At 49.2% G+C, this 19,683-nt stretch overlaps 7 protein-coding genes across 7 annotated transcripts; 2 read left to right on the forward strand and 5 right to left on the reverse strand.

Annotated features, from left to right (window-relative positions):
• Positions 1-1,084: 1,084 nt before the first annotated feature.
• Positions 1,085-1,687, reverse strand: N7489_002113 (uncharacterized protein; the record flags this gene model as incomplete). The annotated part of the gene is made up of 1 exon (XM_056707868.1): positions 1,085-1,687. The coding sequence occupies one exon, from the start codon at positions 1,685-1,687 to the stop codon at positions 1,085-1,087; it is 603 nt and encodes a 200-aa protein (XP_056572170.1).
• Positions 1,688-2,310: 623 nt separating this feature from the next.
• Positions 2,311-3,513, reverse strand: pex20 (the record flags this gene model as incomplete). The annotated part of the gene is made up of 3 exons (XM_056707869.1): positions 2,311-2,430; positions 2,535-3,344; positions 3,400-3,513. 3 exons carry the CDS (start codon positions 3,511-3,513, stop codon positions 2,311-2,313), a joined length of 1,044 nt encoding a protein of 347 aa, XP_056572171.1.
• Positions 3,514-3,837: 324 nt separating this feature from the next.
• Positions 3,838-5,119, forward strand: sec13 (GTPase-activating protein SEC13; the record flags this gene model as incomplete). The annotated part of the gene is made up of 6 exons (XM_056707870.1): positions 3,838-3,840; positions 3,912-3,956; positions 4,040-4,155; positions 4,218-4,248; positions 4,320-4,729; positions 4,795-5,119. 6 exons carry the CDS (start codon positions 3,838-3,840, stop codon positions 5,117-5,119), a joined length of 930 nt encoding a protein of 309 aa, XP_056572172.1.
• A 274-nt stretch (positions 5,120-5,393) lies between these two features.
• Positions 5,394-6,716, reverse strand: N7489_002116 (uncharacterized protein; the record flags this gene model as incomplete). Its single annotated transcript, XM_056707871.1, has 4 exons — positions 5,394-5,795; positions 5,852-5,943; positions 6,007-6,307; positions 6,369-6,716. 4 exons carry the CDS (start codon positions 6,714-6,716, stop codon positions 5,394-5,396), a joined length of 1,143 nt encoding a protein of 380 aa, XP_056572173.1.
• A 607-nt stretch (positions 6,717-7,323) lies between these two features.
• N7489_002117 (putative MFS myo-inositol transporter) lies at positions 7,324-9,173 on the reverse strand (the record flags this gene model as incomplete). The annotated part of the gene is made up of 4 exons (XM_056707872.1): positions 7,324-8,169; positions 8,196-8,487; positions 8,610-8,906; positions 8,983-9,173. 4 exons carry the CDS (start codon positions 9,171-9,173, stop codon positions 7,324-7,326), a joined length of 1,626 nt encoding a protein of 541 aa, XP_056572174.1.
• Positions 9,174-9,590: 417 nt separating this feature from the next.
• On the reverse strand, positions 9,591-12,323 carry N7489_002118 (putative AAA family ATPase GCN20; the record flags this gene model as incomplete). The annotated part of the gene is made up of 8 exons (XM_056707873.1): positions 9,591-9,942; positions 9,998-10,466; positions 10,520-10,606; positions 10,656-10,829; positions 10,878-11,181; positions 11,234-11,314; positions 11,382-12,104; positions 12,171-12,323. 8 exons carry the CDS (start codon positions 12,321-12,323, stop codon positions 9,591-9,593), a joined length of 2,343 nt encoding a protein of 780 aa, XP_056572175.1.
• A 3,482-nt stretch (positions 12,324-15,805) lies between these two features.
• N7489_002119 (uncharacterized protein) lies at positions 15,806-18,985 on the forward strand (the record flags this gene model as incomplete). The annotated part of the gene is made up of 2 exons (XM_056707874.1): positions 15,806-15,823; positions 15,926-18,985. The coding sequence occupies 2 exons, from the start codon at positions 15,806-15,808 to the stop codon at positions 18,983-18,985; spliced, it is 3,078 nt and encodes a 1,025-aa protein (XP_056572176.1).
• Between the last annotated feature and the right edge of the window lie 698 nt (positions 18,986-19,683).

A 19,683-nucleotide genomic window follows, 5' to 3' on the forward strand; every position in this document is an offset into this window, starting at 1 on the left:
ATATTAATAATAGTGATATTGTAATCATGTCAATAAGTCAATGCGATCCACCATATCACATGCATCTATATGGATACGTTGTCCATATTCCGTATTCAGCTTCGAATTGCTCTTTTTATTGAGAGAGCTCGCTGGGAAGAGCTTCAGTGATACACTGGAGTTTCTACACCGCTAGTCTCTGAGTCTTCGAAAGACCGGAGAATCTGATCGACCTAAGTAGAGAGCCAATCCACGCAACGTTTACACCCGTGGACCAGAAAGTCGACTTATGCGATTGTTATACAGCCTAAGTCAGTGTTGTTCATCTCATTTCACAAAACCATGGTTTATGAAGGGCAAAATACAGTCTGCTGAAGATGGCATCCTCCGTGGCCCATATTTTAGTCCATATTGTAGCTGGAGATCCCCGAGCAAGCAAAGAATAGAAGATGGATCAACATATATAATCAGAGCTATTGGTAATTATTAAAGAATGAAACTTGTACTTGTAGGTGTTGAAATTGTCACAATATCCAAGATCCTTATGCGTAGCATTCGTGATCGGGGAGGATTTGGATTCTCCAACCGGAACAGGGTATAATGTAACACATTGACCTTATTTCTACTCCCGTAGGCCTTTAGGACGAGCGAGGAACATCGAAATGCATGGTCGACCTACAATATAATTTAGGAGTCAAAGATGCTTGAGAATCAGGAGCTAATGAAACTACTAGTTACAGATATGGCTGATTCAGAAGTGCTGGCCCCAAGTGCCAAGTTTCTCTGGTTCAAAGGTACATTCGTCGCTTTCATATTGTAAAGTAAGAAGCATTAATCATGATAAATGAAAAGATACAGAACAGCCACCTAATGTACAGAGGATTCATAAGACCAGGGTATCAACCCACAGCAAGCAAACTGAAAGGAAAAAGTGATAACAATCTAAGAGAATCGGAAGCAAAAAGTAATAGCATTCTGAGAGGATTGAAAGCAAAAATAGGGGGGACATCCAGCTTCTCACGGAACAACTCATAGGCCCTCTCTAAAATGAACGAGAACGCTGAGCCGAAGGGGCATCCACAGGCTCCTGCATTAACCAAGCCAGTCAGTGTTTAAACTTCTTGAAGATCTTTTTGCGGAGTAGAGCACGAACCGAGCTGGCGCGCCGCTTGCGACCGTTGCTTTCTCTAACTCCGGCGTCAGCAGTCTCATTCTGAGACTTGTTGATCTCTCCTCCAACACAAATGCTGTTATTTCGGCCATTTACCCGAATACCCGCGAGAGCGCGGATATTGACAGGCCGGGGGTAACCCATATCATCGTGGAGAGCATTTGCGCGGTTCAGCGCAGCGATGATGACAGCAGCGATGGAACTCAGGCGAGGGGCCTCCTGGTGAGTTGGATCAGTGGGAGAATCCATTCCAGGAGACGACACCATGATGGTGTTTTCATCACCAGTTACGGTGATTGAGTGGTCGATGTAAATATTGATGGGGGAAGCCCATGGGTCGTCCATGTCGTTCTGGTCGACGCTCATGACAGTGGTGCCGCTGGGTCTGGTAACAGACAATGTGTATGGGGGTGGAGCTGTGCCCGGAGTGGAAGTAGAAGTAGGTGTAGAGGTAGATATAGAAGAAGTATTGCGACTTGCCCGGACTTCGGCGAGCTTATGCAGTTGGTGTCGCAAAGAGTCTGATGGAGGCATCATTGTGAATGAGGTTATGGTTATTTTCTTTTAATGGCGTTTGTAGTGATATGACCAGAGTGAAGAAGAGAAGTGCAACGGGCTGCCGGGGTATTTAAGGTCCAGCGTTTGTTCATTTCGTTTGAACGGGCACAAACAATAGGAAAGAAACAATCAATAGACAATCAATAGACAGCCAATCAGAGACCGTTATGGGCCATTGACTTGCCTAATTGGGATCCTTGAATGGACTTCTATTGTTCTCAATAGAGATCACGTGATTGCTATTGTTCATGGGGTATCAATAGAAAAAGAAAACTATGTACCAGGTACCTAAACCGCAGTAGGTACAGCCGTAATCAACAAGGTACCTCTACATTCAGTGCCACAGTTTCGCTAGTGTAGAAAATGCGCCTCCAATTCTCTTCCCAAAAAGCAAATCGGAACACTGCGCCGGTCCACAAGCCCCTGACCGTGGAGCAGTCCTTCATAGAGCGCGTTTGTGTCACCATACGCAAACGAACTGGATGCCAGATGATCGGATGTCCCTTCTTCGGTCGGTCGGAAATCTCTGCTGATGCCTACACCATCTGGGAAGTGGGCATGTCTGGTCAGGTTATTGGCTGGTCTTTCATGGGCGCAGGGCATCAGACCCTAGCGGTAGGGTTGCTTGGCTCCTTACTGCTAGACGGGATATCGGAACCAGGGAGGTCTGGGTGTGGTTGGCCCGGGTAGTATCGCCCACCTGGGTGAAGAGATTGCGCCGTCTGCAAATAGTTATTAGCGAGGACAACAGCCCTTATAGATTGCCCGAGTTATACCGGTGTTTCTGTCGCGTCCGACATCCAAACCGTTACGGGTTGGTACTGACTTCGCGGAAATCATCTCCTTCAACTTCCACCTCGCGATCCCGAATCCGGCGCATCAAAGCCAGAAAATTGCTTTGTTGGAATTTTTCGCTCTGTTCATTGCGCACGCTGTCGAGCAGTTGCCCTGCTGTCCGTGCAAGTTCATCTGCATCTCGACTCTGTGTTTCTGGGTTCTGCTTATCACTCTGGGGAATAAGATCCGATCCGAGACGAATCTGCTCTTGGGTTGCCGGCTCAGAAATGTCGACTTTGTTGGTCTCCTGCAAGTGCTCCTGGTTATCTTGCTGAGCCATATCGACTCCTTGCAACTCCATATCTGCCCGGGCCTGATCAAAGGCAGCCTCAAAAGCGGATTCGTCAAACTGCTGCGTGTGTTGTTGCTCGGTCTGCATACCCTGCAAGGGCTGCATCTGATTCATGGAGGAGCCATACATCTGGTAGCTTGGCGTAAAAGATGGTTGATAGGCACCATGCATTTGCGGGGATTGCTGGGCAAGGGACATAGGCCCTTGTTGTTGAGCCATGAATTCAGCGTGCCAACCCCCACGTGCCGCTGCCGGTGCAATATTTGGTCTTTGTAGTTGCGATACAGGGTGTGAGGGCCCCGAGATCTGTAAGTTCTGGAAGTCCGATGCCCAACTTGCGTTGCTCGCACCGTGTGCAGCTGGGTGGTGTACCGCGGCATGTTGTGATGGTGCTCCAAAATGGGCGGGATGTTGCAAGTTGGGCAACGCAGGGCCGGCGAGATTGCCTTCGAATGCGGCGAACTCCGGGTCGAGTATTCCTTCTTGGGAGTTCTGAGAGCGGAAACCCTACAGTATACATTTAGCATTAACGGAATGATTTAAATTCAGAAGCGCTACCAACCTGGACAGGCGATTGACGCGAAGTCAACCGGTCTTGCTGAAGGGTCCGATCAACAGATGTATGCTTCTGGAAGTTCTGAAGGGCATTTGACGGCCCGCACAGCGCATCACCCATAATGACGTGCTTAGATCGACCAAAACCGAGCGAGAAGTGTAGTGGTGCAATTTTCGTCTTGTAATCAGCTGCTAGCACAAATTACAGCAATAATAGAAATGAAAGATGTAGAACTTCAGAAGAGACTCCGGCCACGCCACGCCTGCCGTGGGGTTGCCGACGGCCGAGGCTCATCACGTGCATAGATACAGGTAACGTGACTGGGCCCAACCACACGATAAGATACGAGAAGGGCCAGGTTGTTTGGCTGAAAGGGAGAGAGCTACTCCGACTCCCCACGCTTCCACAGCTGTCAATTTTATTGTTTGCTTTATTTAATCCACCATGGTAATTGTTTTTCGACTACATGGATTTGAGCTTGTTTCACAATCCCATCGCTAACAGCTTCAACCCTTCAGGCGACCCCTCAGGTTATCTCGAATTCCGGGCACGAGGAGATGATTGTATGTGCTAAGATACGAACCTGCAATGGCGGTCTATATGATTACGCAATGTACGCGAGCTAACTGAGCTATGTTTAATATAGCACGATGCTGGCTTGGACTATTACGGCCGCCGGTTGGCCACATGTTCATCTGACAAAACGATAAAGATCTTTGAGATTGAAGGAGAATCACACCGGCTAGTCGAGACGCTGAAGGGGTAAGCTGGTCTTCTTTGTGTGTGCATCTGGATATTTGGTCGCTGACATAGTCATTTGATAGCCACGAGGGCGCTGTGTGGTGTGTCGCATGGGTGAGTGATACCCCAAAACATCAGCCATGGTAGCGCGCAATCCGACTGACCATGCGATTCTCTCGACCTAGGCCCACCCGAAATTCGGGACAATTCTAGCCTCATCTTCCTACGACGGCAAGGTTCTGATCTGGCGGGAACAACCCCAGAATGCGACCTCGCCCTCCGGTGGTAGCACATGGACCAAGGTCTTCGATTTCTCCCTTCACACGGCCTCCGTGAACATGGTCTCCTGGGCTCCCCATGAGAGCGGATGTCTTCTTGCCTGCGCTTCTTCCGACGGCCACATTAGCGTGCTCGAGTTCCGTGACAACAACTGGACCCACCAGACCTTCCATGCCCACGGAATGGGCGTCAACTCTATCAGCTGGGCCCCCGCGGCCTTTGCTGGTAGCCTCATTAGCTCTAACCCTGGACCCGGCCAACAGCGTCGGTTTGTTACCGGTGGCAGCGACAACCTGGTCAAGATCTGGGAGTATAAGTATGTCCATTGATAAAATATGCCGAACATACAGCTATGACGTGAACTGACTAAATGCCCTTTAGCGCGGAGTCCAAATCTTACAACCTCACTCAAACCCTCGAGGGACACTCCGACTGGGTCCGCGATGTGGCCTGGTCCCCGAGCATCCTCTCCAAGTCCTACATCGCCTCCGCCGCGCAAGACAAGACCGTTCGCATCTGGACCTCTGATGCTTCCAACCCGGGCCAGTGGTCCAGCCAAACACTGGAGTTTGACACTGTTCTGTGGCGTGTTAGCTGGAGTCTCAGCGGCAACATTCTTGCCGTCAGCGGAGGTGATAACAAGGTCAGTTTGTGGAAGGAGAACCTCAAGGGGGAGTGGGAGAAGGTGAAGGATATCGAAGAGTAGTGGTTGTTTCAATTTCGATGTGTCATTTATTCCCTTCCTCAACGCATAATATTCCTTCTAACCAAAAGCTATATTGCTTGTTACCATAAATACTGTTCCACTAAGCCGAGAATCCTATGTCAACTTCCAGCGCTTTGGGCGAGCTTGATCTATTTCATTCCCTATCTCGTCCACCGCCCAGCTCCCAGAAAATTGGAGACGAAACTAAAGCAAATAAAGACAGAAAAAGAAAAGAAAAGCAAACGAAAAGTGTAGAAGACATTGGACGTGGCCCTCACACGTCCCAAAAGATGAATGGCCCTCTGGCATCTGGCTCCTTCATGTCCACCCACCGTCCCAGCATCATGCGCCCGCCGGGTACTATGACAGCCTCATAGCCATGAATCCAGCCCTCGCCATCCATCACGGCGGAGAAAGGCTGCTCCTCTTCATCATCATCCTCATCCGCTTCGACGACGGTAAAACAGATCCGTGTCCATCCCTCGAAGCCACCATATGGGACAGCAATCTCTTCGGTGAACCCGAACACAGGGTTTCCTACCTCATGGGTGGCATCATAGGATCTCTGTTTGCCATCAAAATATACCCGCTCAGTATCGACCCCAGCAGCGGGAGGGATGATCTTGCTGCATTGCGCGGGCCAGAACTGTCCGGAGGAGGGTTGGAGGTCAAGAGTCTCACCATTTGTTAGCGTGGTGGAATAGCCTTCCAAACCACTCGCCTTCTACTTACCATTATGTCGATTCCGTCACCGTGTGTCTCAAGATCAGCGCATGTCTGGCGCTGGTTGGCCTTTTGCAGGTCTGACAGCGGATGTATGCACGCTGATCGAACACTAATGTCAGCTTGAGGTCATGGTTAGGTTTCCTTTCTACTGATGGACTTACAGTAGTATCCAAGCCACGATGGGCTTAGTCTGGATGCCTCGGTCGGAATATCCTTTCGCGCCTTAGGCGTCATATCCGCAGGCAGCTCAGAGAAGGATTCTTGGAAGGTAAGCTCGGAAGTGTTCAGCAAGTGACGTTGCCAGAAATTGCGCAAGTCCAGCAGCTTAGCGAGATCAAGGTTATCGTGGTCGATGAATGCCTTGCCCACCTCGTCTGCATATGAGTAGACTTGTTTGATATCGTAGTCAGTTCGACGACAGGGTTCGGTGATGGTTGGATCGAGAGCAAACGAACTTAGGCACTGTGTATAGGAAAGATCAGTGAATACGTCTCCAGTAGATCATTCGACGAAACGCGCGTACAAGCTGGAGGGCATAAAAGAGCGGCGAGCAATTTCGTCCTTTTCTAAACTCGCTCAGGAAATCTACCCCTTTGAGGGTCTCATGTATACGTTGCAGGGTCTTTGAGGTCGCTCCAGGACCGACGGGTAGCTTCAGAGACTCCTCAAGCATAGTCTGCATGACTTCCATCCAGAGGTATTGACGGGCGTCTTCCTCCCCTTTGAATTGGATCGGAGATCTTAGTACAATGGCGCGGATCTGGTATTCATATTTCAACTCCCCAGAGCGTCTTCCCGGGGCAATGTCGTAGTGTTTGCCAAAGCGATCTCGCCAGATGCCCGACTCTGAACTGAAGACCTTTTCCCACATCTCTTTGCAAGACTGGGAGAGATGAAGAATGTCACGATCGTTAGGGAGACAGCATGCAATATCCTGGAGAATCTTTTGATCTCATATCAATGGCTGCAAACTACATTGCAGATGTATAGACATATACTTGCCTCGGTTGGAAGCTCAAGCAGCCAGCTTCGAGTACTTTGCATGGCAGTTGGAGCGAACTGTAGGAGGTCGTTATGCGACATATCTGTGCTTGTGGTATAGTATTCAGTATGCCATTGCGCAGTCTGAAGAGTGTTCTAAAGCGTGGGACTCACTGCATGTGCCACGGAATATGTGAGGGAGCGAATGTAAGGGCGAAGAGCGAATTAAACGCGATAAAAGTTCGATGTGCATATTCGCGTGTCCTTGAAGTGAATGATTTCTCAATATGCGATACCATCATCAGTCTCAATTAATAGGGCTAATGTTTGTTTTCTTGGCCATATTGGAACATATGTTACTTTGTGATTGACCTTACTTGTGACAAAAGAACAAACACGGACATAAAGAGATGAAGAACGGTGTGGATGAACCTCTTCACCGGACCAAATGGAGCACATGCCCCCGATGTTGATACATGTAGGTTCTCTTTCACATGCTATATATGTCGGGAGAGATGACGTCTCTGTAGGCTTTCAGTCACTCCCCAACCATCTGCCAGCAGACCCTTAACCTCCTCGAGGCTGAGCCCACTCATTTCAGGGTAAATTGCCCATACAGCAATCCACCCAACCACACAGACAAATGCATAGAGAGCAAAAGTCCATGAGGGTGAGATCCATTCCATCATAGGTAGGAAAGTAAGACCGATGATAAAGTTTGATCCCCAGTTGGTTGCAGTGGCGAGTCCTGACCCCAGGGAACGTACATTCAGAGGGAAAAGTTCAGACTGCTGCCAGGGGACATTGCCGAGTCCAAGGGCATATGCCGCAGTATAGACAGTAAGACAGAACAGAATTGCAAGGGGCACAACAGAACTAATACTATCGTGGTTGTCTTGATGGCCAGTTGGAGGTTGCGAGTTCCATTTGTCGTCCACTGACGAAAACGAGAAAGCGCAGACGACCAGAGCAACAACCATGACAGGGATTGAATACAGGAGAATGCGCCGGCGACCGATCTTGTCAATCAGCACAAATGCAAGCAGCGTGAAGACAAAGTTCGTCATAGCCACCGAAAGGGATGTCAGTGTCGGCGAGGAGAACGAAAGGGAGGAGAAGATGGTTGCAGAAAAATACATCAGGCTGTTGAAGCCGCAGAGCTGCTGGACCGCCTGGAGCATCATCGCTATGATCAATGCTCTTCTATTTCCACCGTGCAACAACTGCTGACCCCGTTGGATGGTATCATGTAACCACTGCGGCTTTGTGCCACGAGACTTGGTTAGACCCATGTCCGAAACCTCTTGGAGTCCCATCTCCGATGCCTCTTGGGCAATTTCCCCCTTATATTGCGTAAAACACGATCCACCACCTTGTCATGTCCAGGGCAATCCTGATAGATCTTAATCAGCACTGTCTTCGCCTGGGCATCGAATCCAGCCTGGACCAGCCATCGAGGCGTCTCGGGTAGCAGAGCAAGGATTGCAAGCTGGAAGAAAGCCGGAAATGCTCCAATTCCCACAATCCATCGCCAGCCTCCAGTTGTACTAGAAAACAGCCACCCGACTATGTATGCCACCACCTGGCCACCGGTGATGAACAGACTGAGAATCGTGACAAGTCTTCCTCTTGCATGTGAAGGAGCCAGCTCGGAGATGTACCTAGAGAGATTACTCAGCATGTTAGCAATCATCAGTCCTTCCACAGTCATATTTTTGTCATGGCTCAAGATACTCAGTCCCGCCTGACATAACAACACGACCACATGACACAGCCAACCTACAATGGGGTCACCGCACTCGCGCTACCAACAGCAAGACCAACAATACTGCGCCCAAGGATCATACCCCAAACCTGGCTTGTAAACGCCTGTACCAAAGCTCCAAGTGCGAACAACAGATCTGCACCAAGTATGACCTTCCGACGGCCAAACTTGTCCGCCAGAACCCCGGTAAACGGGCTCGCAATCAACGCAAATAGGCTGGTACAGGATGTTATGAGGCTTTTATCGAGTGTCGTTAATGTCCGGCCCGAAAGATCTGACCCGATGGTCACCAAGGTAGACGAAATAACACCTGTGCTACAAGTTCCGACGATGGTTAGTGAATGGGAGGATCAATGGAGCAATATGGCGTGCTTGGTAGGAGCTAGCTTACTCATATCCAAATAGTAGACCACTTATCCCAGCGGAGAAGGTCAACGCCCATATGAACCAGCCTCCTGAGTATTCCAGCTCAGAGGCCAAGCTCTCATCATGCTCATTGTCATCATGATCTGAAGAGGGGCGGGATGAGGCGAGCAAAGGGGCGTGAGGACCTGACTGGTCTTGCTCATCTGCACCTGACATATCTTCGGACTCTTTCAGCTCTAGCCCTGAGGTATTATCTGAAATTTATCTCCTGGGCATCTGAGACAGTAAAGTGATGTCCGGGGTTGATCGCGATAAGCCGATAAGGAGACCCACTCAAAGCCCGAAGCGGAACTCGGATTCCGCACGCCGATGCGGTGGTCCAGTACGTTGTAGGCAATGATGGAGGGTGAGAAGAAGAAAGAGATAGGGCTGGAAGATTATGACCTTGGTGGAAATATCTCTTTGTAGTTATACGAACTGGAGTTGAATGAAGGCCTAACCTTTCAGGTAGAGCGAAAACAAAAATACGTGTGTATGTAGGCTGCAAGAAATAACAATAATGGTCATAATGTAGATTCATGCGGGATATTCATAGCTTTTGCGGCATTAATCTGTACATGTAGCCCTCCTACCCTAGTGTTTAGCCACAACACCGGCAGCATCAGCCTGTGCGGCGATCTTCTTCTTGTAGGCGTTGACGGTGCCGTCGAACTTGTGAACCGTACCGCCGTCACAAACCCAGAGACTGGTGCAGACATTCTGCAACATGGTCACATCGTGGGAAACCATCACCACACCACCCTCGAACACCCGGAGTGCATCCGACAGGGCATCCATACCCTCGATATCCAAGTGATTGGAGGGTTCGTCAAGAACAAGGATATGAGGATTGGTCAAGGACAAGCAAGCGAATGCAACACGAGATTTCTGACCTCCAGACAGCAGTTCCATACGTTGGAGACCGGTTGTACCAGTGATACCAAACCTATAAGATGAGAATTAGTCAATGCAGTAGATGCAGGTGGTTTGGATAAACCTACGCTCCCAGGTGTCGTCGGTACTCTTCGTCGGTTTTACCGGGGTATGTCTTGGTCATGAAGCCGACTGCACTGGTAGTCATGTCCAGAGCATCGACGTGATGTTGGGCAAAGAACCCAATGCGCAGTCTCGAGTTTGTGGAGATGAGACCGCTTGTTGGCTCAAGCTGGTTGGTGAGTAGTTTCAGAACTGTGGTCTTACCAGCACCGTTAGGTCCGACAATTCCAATACGCGAATCAAGTTGAACGTCCAGATCGACATCCCTGAGAAGGGGCTTGTCCTTGGTGTAGCCGAAGCAAACATCGGACATCTGGACAATGGGTGGTGAAAGCTTCTCGACTCCAGGGAACGCGAAGTGCACGGTGTACTCGGCCTCTGGAGCTTCAAGGACCGGCATGCGCTCAAGCTTCTTGATTCTTGACTGTGCCTCAGAGGACTTCGCGGCGTTGTATCGGAACTTATCAATAAATGCTGATGATGATCGTTAACACAGTCCCTATGACAAGGTGGAAGGGGTGGCAAACCTTGCAAGTGTGCTCTCTCGCCCATTTGCTTCTCGTATTCACGCTTAGCAGTCTTCCGGCGCTCCTCTTTGGTTGCATAAAAGGATTCTACAAATTGTTAGAGCTATTCGTAGTCGTGGGGTTTCGTGTAACTTACCGAAGTTAGCACCTCTGTAGTAATCCAACCTCTCGGAGTGCTGGTGGATAATATCCGTAGCGACTTCGTTCAAAAATGCACGATCGTGAGAAACCACAAGGACTGTGCTAGGGTAACCTTGAAGGTAGTTGGAAAGGAAAGTAATTGACGGAACATCCAACATGTTAGACGGTTCTGTGAGATGTCAGTAGGGTGTGGAATAAAGAGACCAGTGCTCCATACCGTCAAGCAAAAGCAAATCTGGCTCGCAGAATAGAGCTCGTGCGAGAGACAAACGCATTCTCCAACCTCCGGAGAAGGTCTTGGTGGCGTACTGCTGGCGCTCTTGGGAGAAACCAAGACCAGCCAAGATACTGGCCGCACGGGATTCGGCCTTGTCAGACTCCATTTCTGAAAGCTTCCCATAAATATCGCTCAATGTGATATCCAGACCCTCTCGTTGCTCGTCGAGTCTAGCGGCATCCTTCGAAGTATCCGCCAATGAGGATCTTTCTTCTTCGATGGCCGCCAGTTGTTCTGAAATTTTCTAAATGGACGTTAGTGAATATGCTGCTGTGATATCCTATGACTTGACTAACCGCTTGCTCTGAGAGAAGATGTTTCCGCCACACATCGGCATCCAACACTGCTTGTAAAGCTGGTGTATCGTCACCGGTAATCTATGGTAAAAAAAAAAGAAGAGAAGTCAGTAAGAGAAAAAGAAACCGAGCTTGAATTTGAACATACCTCTTGCTCAACGTGAAGAATAGAAACGTGGGTCGGGATCGGGATTTCTCTGCGACTGAGAGCACGCAAAAGTGTAGATTTACCGATACCGTTCTGACCAACGAGACCGTAACGACGACCATAAGCGAGTGTGAAGGCAGCATCTGTCAGAATGCGCAGGCCACTGATCGAGATATCGATGTTATCCAACTTAATGTCCTTACTCTTGGCCTGAGAGTCGGAGCCCATTTGAAGAGGGTTGACAGCCATGAAGAACTCTTCGTAGGACATAGCCTCATCAGGCTGGTTGAGCAGACGGGAAGCTTCGTAGGTGACATTCTTCATGGACTTCTTATCCTGCTTGGCGCGGATCTTGCGCTCGGCCTTCTCAAGCTTCTTCTTGTCCACCTTGGACTCCATCTTTCTAGCATTGGCGGATTCCAAGTCGACTGTGTTTCCAGTCAGACCCAGTGTAGAAGACATGTTCCGCTGCGCGCCGACATTGATGGTCTGTTCAAGTTTCTTGGCCTTGAAGGGCATTTGCCTCCGCTCTGGGTCGCCATCGGAGGAGCTCAGCGTGGTGATGAACCTCGTAACTAAGTTGCCAATCGCTTCGTAGTTTTGCGGGGAGAAATCTCCCGAAGCGGAGACTAGGAGCTCGGTCACAGATTCGGCGGCCTCTGTCAAGGGGGACTCGGCACAGGCGTCGTCGACATAGAGGTTTGCGGCGTGGGTCAGGTAACCCTGTTCAAATAGTCAGCTTCAATGGACTCACAATCCTCCGCCGCGCATATGTGGGGAGATACGTACCACTGAGTATTCGGTAATGATGTGGTCGAGACCAGGGATCTGGGACTGCAGTTCAGACTCCATCTTGCCAGGCTCAAGAGAACGTGCGCCACACCGAGGTTCAGGAAGCTCCGACGTCAAGAATTTGTGGAGTTCTGGAATTGATGTCCCCATCGTGAATAGTGGCGGATTTTTGGGTGTGTGTTATCGATAAGGTCACGTGACACGCGAGTTTGTCATTTTCTAGACAACTTGAGGTAGAAACCAAGGTTCCAAGGTTGGAAGCTTCAATGTTACAAAATTCTGCGACAGACATTGAATATTAACTAATGTAAACTTTGGTCCTGCACTGTGGGGAATGCCAAAATGAACGAGAGATAGCTAGATGATTATTCTTTCCCATATATTTGCGGCTACTACATCACAGTATAGTTAGTCAAGTGATTTCTGCAACTTCAACACCGAACTATATGACCATAGTTTTGCTTTAAAAGTAATTAACTCCAAATTGTTAAGTAAAAGCGGTATCGAAGGAAGTTGACTGGCTGTGTATTGCTAGTCTCTGCATGAAGTTGAAGGCAAGGCATCCATCTACACTAGCGAGCAGGTGTACATAGCATTGATACTATTTCTTTTTTGATACAGTTTTTGGTATCAAATTCCTCTAGCATTAAGATATTTTCATAAGGTACAGTGTGAGCGATTGGTACTATGTGAGGACATCCACTCACCTACGGTGACCTACCTATGAATCTCCTCCATATGGCACACGCCAAGAACATTAAGGATGCAATGCTTGAATGATCCCTGAGGGGTCTTTCCAAATACTGGAAATTTAAATCGGAGCCATTGCGAAAGAGAGGTTGCTGAGGTGAATTAACCTCACTTCAGCAGGTTCCCGGCCGACTCGTTGATTGAACGCAGATGGTCAAATTCTGAATCACATTGGCGTTTGTGATAGACTTGCGGGAAACAAGCATCAGATCACCCGAATGTCACACAACCCCAATGGGAAACCCTTGAGCAGATAAAGTACGGAGTAGACGTAGCATAATGATCGACCTCAGCTCCTGCCGTCTCCCCGGTCATGGGTTGATAAGCAATACGAGGCTTTGCGATAAGAATAAGCAAGACCCAGATTTGACTGTCTGGTCTAGAGATGTTTCGGCTACTCCGTGCAGATAATAGCGATAGACATGGACGGTGACGTGAAAGATGTGGCCTGACTATGATATTCTGCATCAACAACTGGACTCTGACTAAATTACCTAGATTAGATCCATGGATGGTCTTTGTAGACTGCAGGTGTTTCATAGGCAGTTTCATAGGCAGTTTCATGTTGGGAGAAGTTGCATTTGACCAGTAAAATGAAACTCGAAAAGCACAAAGGTAGTGGTTAATCGTGAACTGCTAGATGAAGTTATACCAGCTTGGTTGCTGGAAGAAGTTCAAAAAGTACATGTGTAATTTCCGCACTTCACGCACAAGTCAGAAAATGCAAAGCACGGGCTTACTGGGCAAATCTGCCGAAATTCGAAAGGTCGACAGTTCAGCTCCAGAGTCAAGGTTGAATCGTACTTTTTTTTTTTTTTATGTGATTCCTTTTCATGGATAGTCAAGAAACCTTTCGAAACCTTTCAAGGTCATCCAACAGTGCAGGGAATACATATCTTGTTCCGGTCTGCAGGTCACTGCAGCCAACGATATAATGGGTGATGGCAGAGAAGAAACACAAAAGTATTGGTTCATAGTTATAGTTACATACTTCGTAGGTATGTACAGTTCACACGGGACACATAAGACGACCAAGGAACTGTACCGAACGGAGTACTCCGTATATTGTACTCCATCGAAGTTCCATATATTGACCTTCCAAACTGAATGATTGGATATGCCGATCGCTATAACTTCGGGTCTTATGTAGGGATCGGCCTAGACTGACTTTTTAGGGAAAAAAAAAAGAAAGAAAGAAAGAAAGAAAAAGAAAACCTCAAATTAAAAATTTTCAAGAGCTTGAAACACGAGGTGCTTCTTCCCCCACTCTTTGATACGCTATCGACGGTTAACTAACTGCCAGCAAAAGCAGGAAGCAGGAATTCGGAGTGATGAACTGTGGTTCACGACCCACGAGGGTTCCTTTTTCATTTGCAAAGTGGAAAAGACTGGGAAATAGCGGAACAGAGTGGAGTGTTATATGACGATGTCAACAAGAAACAATAGCTCCGGGTACTACATCGGGTTAATTTGCGCATCGAACAGGTCAAATCTCATCTCTTTTGAAGTCATCACGTTCTTCAATATAACACTTTTTGCAAGGTACAGGATACTTGCTGGAGCCCTGACATTGAGCCTCGCAGTGCTTCTTTTTTCGAGTCAATTCTTTATCGGATGATATTCCATTCTAGAAGAGTCAAGTTAGTTGAAAGTAGATCTGGAAAAAATTAAAATTAAAAAAAAAAGAAGAAGAAGAAGAAGAAAAAGAAGAAGAAGAAGAAGAAGAAGAAGAAGAAGAAGAAGACCCAACTTTGTATCCATACTATGTGCGGAGTACAGAATGACAGCTTAACTGCTTCCACCGTGGATATCATGGATATCATGGATATCCCAATGAAACCGAGGCATCTGTTCAGATGTTAATATCGCTGAACTATGGTTCACCATAGGAGTACACCTGGCCGTTCATAGGATACACCAGTGGACACCGATCGGCCATTTCACGATCTTACTAACGATCCTAGTCTAGGGGCCGAAGACGCGATCTCAGCCAGCCAAAACCAGATATGTGGGGAATTCTGGATCGCATGGCTTTGGAGCCCTTTGTACTAGCTTCTTTCCCTGTTCTTTACAATATCCGGCCACTCAGAAACGGACTTCTCCGGTTTGAAAAGTTCTGGACTATGACGCCAATGCAAATGTGAGCCGCAAGGGATATCTGCCAACTTGGCGCCAAATCCTCTTCTCGGCTGCATTCTGCATTTGCAATAACACCTGCAGGATCGTGCACAAGAGCTAGTACCGTTTCGTGCTGCCCCGTCGTAGAAGTGCAAATCGGGGTATTTCTCTCGGGACAGTGCAAGCCTATGAATGTTAGTGTTTTGTTTTGGTCAAGGCATGATCTTGCTAGCTTTTTCCCTCCAATTTTGAACCTTGAAATGAATGCCAACTTCCAAGTACATCGATGTACTCCATAATTGACATAATATCGAATAAATCCAAAAAGGATCCAACGAGGGGGAGTTATTGGAGGTGCTCCTAGCGTGCGCACGGCGGGAGCTGATAATCCCCGTGTGTTGTTGTTTGATTTCCCCGGGTCACATCCACTTCATCTGGTGCTCTCCTTCACTCGGCCTCCCAGGGGGTAGAGGCATCTTAGTTTTCTCGGAGGCTTTGCTCGGCGTTTCCCATTCATTCTTTTTTTCTCCTTTCCTTTCCTTTCCTTTTGTCGCTTTGTCTCGAACGTCAATCGTGGCCTAGGTGAGGCAGCGCAGTCCCTCTCCCTCACATCCGACCGCGCAGTCCCCACCTCCATCTATCCCATTCGCATTTTGCTCGATACTCTTCCGTGTTTTGCATCCATCTGGAATGTCATTCACGGAGCTTGTCCACCTGGAGCTGATCGTCGGGGTGCTTGACATCCTTCGCGGCGTCCTCTGAACATGGATCACATATCAACTGTAAGTCTTCCAAGTCAACGCAGAATTGGAAAACGAGACCCGGAAGCGCTTGCACAACGGCGGCCGGGTCGCTTCGGAACCTTCACTGACTGGCGCTTCTAGCTCTGTGCATTAAGCACCGTCGGAATAGCTCCTACCGGCCTCGCGCTCGGTCGCGCAGAACGGACTCAAAGGCCTAGCCTCTTTCGACGGAAGACTCACGCTCAAGGTATTCCCGAGCCGCTCTCTGTCAACACTGAACCGACCGCGGATGTTGCCCGGCCGAAGACCGCCATTCCATCTCGAAGTCCGGCCGCCGAGTGGCTTGCCGCAAAGGAAGAGGAAAGCTCTCAGGGAAGCCAAGGATCAGATCTGTCGAAAGCGCCCTTGTCTTTCAGCGGTGCGCGACGGCGCCGTCGGGGTCAGACACTCACAAATCCACCTCTGCGAATTCCGGAACATGAGTCGACAGACTCGTCAGTCGGAACACATACCCGGCGGCCATCCACCGGTTGGCTGCGACGGCTGTCGATGGCCTCCTTCCCAGCTGAAACCCCGACCGCAAGTAGCCCAGCAACGCCCTCGTTCAATGGGTCTACAAGTCCACTCATTTCTCACTCGCCGCGTCAGCGAAGACCTGCCAACAAATTGGTGAAGCGACCGACTTCGCAGCATACAACCACGTATGCTCTCACCCTGAACCCCATTTGTGGACCATCGCCGGCTGCGCTGCGCAGGCCTGCCACTAGTCACCAGAGGTCGGAGTCGATGATCCTCCAGACCCCTTTAACAACCGATTTCGATACGTATTTTCCGAAGGCTCCTGTCGAAGGTCCAACGATCGAGGAATTCGAGCTCGATAAACAGAAGCGTTGGACGCCGTTCTTTGTTCCCAAGGGCGGCAAATTAGCAGAGAGACTTTCGCGCAGATTCTCGACCTCCACTGCACCAAAGGTTCAGAGCGTACGCCAGATTGTGTCTGACCAGGGCGCTCTTCCTGCGTTGGTTATGGCTAATGTGATCTCACCCACGACTGCTGCACCCCGGGACGACAGATCAGTGCCTCATACTCCAATTGAATTCCACAATCCGTTCCAAACGGCCCCCTCTGAGTTCGGTCCCAAGCAGCCAGTCGCCCCGGAACAGCCAGCAGAAAGATCTGGCCATAGGCAGTCATACTCGGTCAACGATGTTGAGCCGAAAATCGAGCCGAAAATTGTCATGGCAAACACAGTTACCGCACACGGGACACCGATTATGGGACTCGTTCGCGGCGGCTCTCTGAAGCGAGTGAAAGGGAGGACCTTCTCAGTCCCTCCTTCGGAACTCTCCCAGGAAGAAAATAATGTCACTATTCCGAGTTCCCCGGAGCCCGAACCGCGGCGCAACATTACTGATCCTAGCGTGTTCCGCGCCCCTTATCCCATTTCGCAACCTGGTTGGGCTGATTCGGCTTTGGAAAGACGGTCTCAAGTTGGTCCCCGATCGGTATCGCAGGACTATAACGTTGGCTTGGGATCTCGAGCCGGTTCACGTCAAATGACCTCGGATGCAGTCGCCCTGTCGGCCTGGCAGCAAGCATCTCGTCCTGGTGGTCAAACTTATGGTTCTCTTCGCCGTCGTCCCAAGGGATTTTCGATCTCAGGTTCCGATCCGGCTTCAACCCTCATTGGCTCCGATGCCACGCGAGTGTTTACATCGAGCGATGGCTATGAGACGGACATGATGTCGGACTATTGGGACTCTGTCCGCACACGTGAGACCAATCGCAGTGGAGCGAAGGGGCTGCGAATTGAGACGATGTTTGACAAAGCAGGTACGAGCTTGGCGAATGAAGAAGCCACGACCTTGGAGTCTCTCCTCCCGCGGGGTTCCTTCGCCGCCCGGTCTCTGGACAAGGATCCCCAATTGTTCACTGATCCGCTTCTGTCGGCCCCTCCTTTGGTTCAAACATCCATGGGTGAGAATCCGTCTATTCCTGACGATGATGCTCTCAGCATGATTGGAGCGCTTCCGAGCGATGACCGTGATTGTTTTCCATCTTCTTTGACCCGTTCATTGGCGAAATATGCTGAGGAGCCCGAGTTGCGTGTTGGTGCAGATAATGATATGCCTGGATCGTTTATGGGCGAGTTGGATTCGGATATCAACAAAAAGACAAACATCTTTGACTGGTCTGAACAAACGCACCCTAACCGTGAAACTTCGGACTCCGGGACACGTCCCAGGACCATGCAGGGGAAGCACGAGGGCGTTATTGATAGAAACAGTCGGGCTGTTTGCCGGAAAGCACCATCCACCGTCCATCTTAGGAGCCAGAGTGTTCCAGTCGCTAGTGAGCTTCCCATCAACGAGTCGCGTCAAACTTCCGGCAAGTTTGGTACTTGGGGCTTGGGCAGTAAGGGTGTCAGTGAAGATTGGGATAGTGATTTTGACTTTGACGAGTCGGAGGACACACCTGTCGCCGAAAACAAACCGCTTGTTGAACCTGATATCAATCGCCAGAGCATGACTGTTCCCAAGGCAATTCTAGAGCGTCAAGCAAGTCTTCGTGGTCAGTTTGGGCAGGTTCAAGAACTGACGCTGCTGGTGGAGGAATTGAAACGCCTTCGGCATCAAGCAAACGTCCTAGGGGTTGTCAACGGACCATCCAGTGAACTGTGGGCAGAAGCGGAGCAGATCGTGAACCTTGCTACCATTGATGATGAAGAGGAGCGTCGCTCGCCGCCAGGATCTCCACAGTCTCTCACTTTCAGTTTTGATGAATCTGACGATGACGGCCTTAATGCGTCGTCAAAGCGAAACAGCGATGTTTTATGGGACGTACCCCGTGGTGAAAATTCCGAACCCACGTTGCCCCTCGCTCAGCTTGCAAGGGACTCCCCAAAGTCCAAATCCGTACTTGATATCCTCCAGCCTCGCCAACAGGAGCCCTCTTCAGCTTTTAATGGGTTAGAATTGGCATCACGTGCAAAGAAGCTTCCGTTTGATACTTCCTCTCTGAAAAATTTGGTGGTTCGTGCGGGTGTGGTGACGCGTGCGTTGAAGGAAGTTATTCGCAAAGCAGACGGGGTAGCAACCAGCCCGCAGGATTTCCAAGACCCGCCATTCCGACGCATTTTCGACAAACCATCTCACGATGATATTGCCAGCTTTGAGGCAGCGCTGGCTGACATGTCCTAATCAACTTTTCATTTCTTTTCGTCCACCACATCGCAATACTCACTCCCTCTCATTATCTTCTATCCGCCAACCACAACCCATGAGATGAGCCCCAAAACACCTGAAGATCATTTGCATGACCATCTTCTTCATGCTTCCTAATGTTTACTCCCTGCACGATCTCGGAGGATTCCGTCTATTTCTTTCCAGTGCGATCTGACGCAAAACGCCATTACCTTTTTTTCTTTTCCATTCTCGTGTACAACTCTACCCCCATGTACATTGCCAACAATACGGTTTTTCCTTTCCCTTTCATGTGTGCATCCCACACATACGAGTGCCCATGGGGCCCATGACCTTCCATTTTCTCTGCTGCCGTCTTCCCATTCCTTTCATCCATGTTTCATATTTGCGCAGCTCATATTTCCTAATTGCGCTGTACTAATCACGGAGGATTCCTTCGAAAGGGGACGATCTGTTCTCTGATGATGTTTTCAAATGAAGACCCCATACCAGGCAAAATGAAAAGCAATGAACCCCAGATGTGATGATTAACCCGGGGACAAGCCCTGAAGGGCAATTCTATGAACTTGCCATCCTGTGTCTAAGTCTAATACAGAAATGAACCCAACCAGTAATCTTCATATTATCCAGACTAAACGGAAAATGATCTTAGCGTTCCTGAACGGAATAAACAATAGTACACAAGCAAACACTAC

Source organism: Penicillium chrysogenum (genome assembly GCF_028827035.1).
Source record: "Penicillium chrysogenum strain IBT 35668 chromosome Unknown utg000001l_segment0_segment0, whole genome shotgun sequence".
NCBI lineage: Eukaryota > Fungi > Ascomycota > Eurotiomycetes > Eurotiales > Aspergillaceae > Penicillium > Penicillium chrysogenum.